General features: G+C 31.7%; 1 protein-coding gene across 1 annotated transcript; it reads right to left on the bottom strand.

Moving 5' to 3' along the window:
• Window positions 1–2069: 2069 nt before the first annotated feature.
• LOC149384021 (uncharacterized) lies at window positions 2070–3667 on the bottom strand. Its single transcript, XM_089629649.1, has one exon. It carries the CDS (start codon window positions 3066–3068, stop codon window positions 2376–2378), a length of 693 nt encoding a protein of 230 aa, XP_089485775.1. The 5' UTR covers window positions 3069–3667; the 3' UTR covers window positions 2070–2375.
• Between the last annotated feature and the right edge of the window lie 1127 nt (window positions 3668–4794).

The raw sequence follows: 4794 nt of genomic DNA, 5'->3' as shown, positions 1-4794 counted from the left end.
TTTGGACACTTTTACTAGTGACAGTAGACATATATTTACAATTGTTATTTGTAGATTTATAAGTCTATAATTTATGACAATTGTATATTTTTATGTCTACAATTACTAATAAAAGTATCCAAAAATATAAATTTGGTTTATTTTAATCCAAGTATCAAAGTTACTATTATTTGTGGCTATTTCTCAGAGATTTCCCCAACTTTATGACCTTTCTTTGTCAGCTTTAGCTTTTCTACAACCTCGAATCTCACTCGAGCATGTTGCCCTGAATTTAAACTTAAACACTTAATTCACTTGAATTTTAACATTTAGGGTTTGAACTTTTAGATCTCAGGTACCAAAGCTAGTTTTTTACGCTCAAATCAAATTCCGATACTTGGTATTAAATTGTATAAGATTTGTTCATTTAGGCCAAGTGCTAAATTTAAAGATCCCGAAAAATGAAGAGACCTAACCGCGTTTATATGGTCACTCATTTCATTGTCAATTTTTTGAGACCTGCTTAAATTTATTGAGTCTATGATCAAAAGATTAAGAGAACCATATGTATAGAGACAGAGCTAACGCATACTTCCGAACTAAAAAAAAAAAAACACTCCACAAAATTCTCTGGAAAATGGACCCAAATTAGAGTAAATCAAAAGCAAAAGATATAAAATAGATCCCTTCTCTAAATGACTTTCTTAGAGGTGTTTTAAAATTGATGAATCTTTTTTGCATATGTCATAATAATCATTTCCAGTCCATCTTGAAAATGCATTGAATATTTTAGAGATTTTGTTTCAATGCATCTCTATTTTAGAGATTTTGTTCATGATCTATTTTTGCATAAAAAATGAATAATGATGATCCAAATATGCATGACCATTATCCACCATTGCGCTTTACTTTGTTTTGTTAATCTTATAATTTTAATAATTGTAAAATTAACCCTAATTTTAATTTATAATTATAATGTTTTACCTAATGTGATATTGTGTATCTATTTAATTTATTGAAAAATTGACCATAGTTATCAATTTGTGTGTTACAATTCTAGATATATTGTTTATTTTAAAAATAGAATATTATAAAAAATATTAATTCGAGTACAACCCATATGTGTATTTTTATTATTATCATTATGAGATGTAATTCTTTAATTTATGTACTTTGTTTCTAATCAATAAATTAGTATATTTTCTACAATAGAAGAAGAATTATTATTTTATAAAATTCTAAAAAAGTTTATTGAGAAAGAATTATACTTAAAATAAATTTTAAAGAGATTAAAATAGAGATGAGTTGCAGATATAAAATACTATTTACCTATGCAAATATGTTTTTGTGGAGAAAAAGAAATTGCATATGGGTTAGAGAGTATTTTTTTATAGTTGGAAGCAGAATATTTTTGTACTCAAACAACTTTCATGTCATTTTGAAAAGACAAGAAAAACACCCGCATTTGACCTTTTGTCACATTTTTATCCAAGTCCATTTTTCCAAATTCTCTCAACCGCAACCATTTGAACGAGTCATAAACATTACTCATACCCACTTACCAAAATAAATAAATAAAATTAGGGAGGTTATCCTTTTGAGATGTACACAACCTGCCCCAAATACCGGTCTCAATCTTCTTCTTTTTTCGCAAAAAAAGGATTGGCCTAGCCAAGTCACGCCTATAATACAATACCATTGAAATAATGAAATGAATGGTTCAAAATAATAATTATAGACGTCTCATCAACCCAACTCCAATTTGGTGGCCAAAATTAATAGTAAAGGCACTCATATAAAACAAGCACAAGACATGGTCCTTGTTCTTAAACCAATTAAATCAGAAGAGAAAAAATAAAAATAAAAGTAAATACAGACAAGAAATAGTTGAAAAGTGAAGTAGGTTTTATAGTTTTTTTAATAAATATTTTATTTTTGTTTTTTTCAAACCCACTAACTACCATTGAATTAGACACACCATTTTGTTGTCTAAAAATGTAATAATCTTACAATCTTAGCATAAGCAAAAAAGCAATACATTATGGCATGAAGAAACAAGAAGTCATTCAAAAGTAGAGAGTGACACCACATTATCATAAAACTGTAGAAATCTTGGAACAAAATAGTAAAGCATCTCTCTAAAAATAAAAAAATAAAAAATAAAAAGAAGAAGAATGAGACAAACCCTTGATCATATCATAGGTGCATTGTTTCTGTGTCTCCTAAGCTTATGACATTTCAATATGCAATGCCCTTCTCTAACTTATCTCATTGCAAACTCATTAAGTAATTTTTTTTTACTGTACAATAATGCAAATAGTAAGAATTCACCTCAAACAAATAGAAAAAAAAAAATTAAATGATATCAAAAGGGACAATTAATTAATTAATTGTGATCATTTATTGATGGTAGTGGTTGGTCTGTGTTTACCATGATGTAAGAAAGAGCCCAAACCAAAGAGCTTCGCTGTGCCTTTGGAAATGTACGGTGGCGGTACATTTATTACCGGAATTACCCTCACTCCATTGCTAGTGTTATTACCATAATACCCCTTCTTCTTCAACGGAGGCTTCAACGAGGAAGACGATGACGATCTCGGCGTGGAAATCAATGGCTGTTTCTGCGACGAAGAAGAGGTTCTCTTTGGGACTGAGCCGGTTGAGTTGCTTCTCGAGAGAATTGGCGTCAGAGAACAGAGAAGGCCTGACTTCTTTGACTTTTCGCAGTTCAGGCTCGCGCTTCTCTTGAAACCCCCCCAAAACGACGACGTCTTTGACTGAGGAGTCGTCTTTGCCTGCTGATCCTCGTCCGAGCTGTTCTTGTTTGAGATTGAAAGGTTTGATTTCGAAGACGACGAAGAAGATGAAGCGTTGGGAATGGTTTCGGTGGGTTGAGTTGGAACGATGATTCCATGGGAGAAGAGCTGATCTGCAGAAGATTGTGAGAGCGAGAGCGAAGTTGTGAAGCTGAACTCGAAGTCTTCACAGTCAACCAGTGACGTGTCTCTTCTTCTCAGCTCTTCTTCTTCTTCTCTCATCGGCGCGTCTCTTGAGAATGATAGCCTTGGCGAGCTTGTTTCTGAACACATTCTCTCTTTTCTTTTCTTTTTTGTTTTTCTTATACACGAAGTTATTTTGTTCAAACTTCAAACATGGTGGCTTCTAAAGTTTTAAGGAAAGAAGGAAATTTGTGTTTTTCAAAGAAAGAGAGAGATAAAAAGTCAAACAAAGACACGATATTTGCTGAATCCTGAGACAAATAAGAGGGAATGAATAAGAATGACAGAAGAAACAGGTTTTTGTTTAATTTTTGTGTGTGTGTGTGTGTGTGTGTCACAGTTTTCGAGGAGGCTGTGACTGACTCGGGAAATCCAGAGATCAGAGGTGGTTTAATTGATTGAATTTGAATATCCTTTCGCTCTCTCTAGAATGTAGATATATAATATAACGAGGCAATTTGTCTCAAAAGATTTTCTGCCGAGAATACAGCACAAAGCCACAAACAACAAAAGAGAGAGGGAAGATGGGTGAGAAAATTATAACCTTATATTTTGTTTTTGAAGAAAATAAAATTCATGTGAGGATTGTAGTGTAATGTACAAGTAAAATAGCCATGTGAATATAACTAACCAACATCATTGTGTATTATTGTGTAGAGAGAGAGAGAGAGAGAGAGAGAGTCCTCTTATACAAACTCAATGAAAAACTTCACTTCAAGAAACGAAAATAGAAAGCAAAAAAAGGAAATAGCACATTCATACAATTGTGACATGTGTTTCTTAATATGTTGATGAAATGAGACTGGATTCTAAAATGAAAAATAAAACAGACTCTTGCAAATGAATATTAAAAATTCAGCAAAAAAAATATTATTAAAAAGAGGCTCTTTGTGTATCAATATAATTTGGAGAGAAATGTTCATTAAATGGACTCATGAAGTGCCCATCCTAACAACTGACCTTTTCTTATTGCTCAATTTATTCTAAGAGTCTAGTCAAATGTATATAATTATATTTTCTCATTCCAAATTCCAATTTTCTGCCATTTTGTGAACAAGTTGGCAATTTGCATAGTGAAAGCGAAAAAGATTAAACGATGGTCTCGTTCAGATAATAAAATAATGGTAAAGAGTGAAATGACAATCGATCTAAACATAATAATTTGAATTAGATAAGTACGTAATTTGAATAGAACTTATATGGTCACAAATCACAATGAATAGACGTCATAGGAAAAAAGTAATATCTATTACGACAAGTAACCAACACATTCACACAATATTTGCATATGTACAGTCACCCAAAAATATACAGAAATTCATTGGTAAGCTTGTCATTTGAAGAATCACCTAGAGATATCATATAATACAAAGCAAAACTTCCAATTGAACTATAGTGAGAGATGCAACAAACTAACTTACAATGCAAACTACATCACGAATATATGACATGGATAGCAACATATACTAAGATACCAACCCGAGTACGATACAATGTAGGTCCTGAAGAGGCAACACCGCTAGAGGAAGAATATTAAACATTTTACTCAAGGGGCGTATCAACTTTGCGAGACATAAAGAGATGAGCTAATTCAACATTGTCAGCAATGTACTTAGATTGAAAATAGTATAGCTAGTCACGAAGATAGTAAGCTACCTATATTCCTATAAAGTATCGTTGTTAACCCATATATTTAATATAAATTTACAAATCAAGTGCCTTAATTTTTTAATTAGACAATCTCGTTTAGATTGTCTTCGTTGGTAAACATAGTGTAAACATACAATTAGAATTGAGACCAAAAAATTTCACCAAG

This window comes from Urtica dioica, chromosome 10 (assembly GCF_054948205.1).
Source record: "Urtica dioica subsp. dioica isolate 48M chromosome 10, U.dioica_male_clone48M_v1_H2, whole genome shotgun sequence".
NCBI lineage: Eukaryota > Viridiplantae > Streptophyta > Magnoliopsida > Rosales > Urticaceae > Urtica > Urtica dioica.
This window is presented reverse-complemented; position numbering and strand designations above follow the sequence as displayed.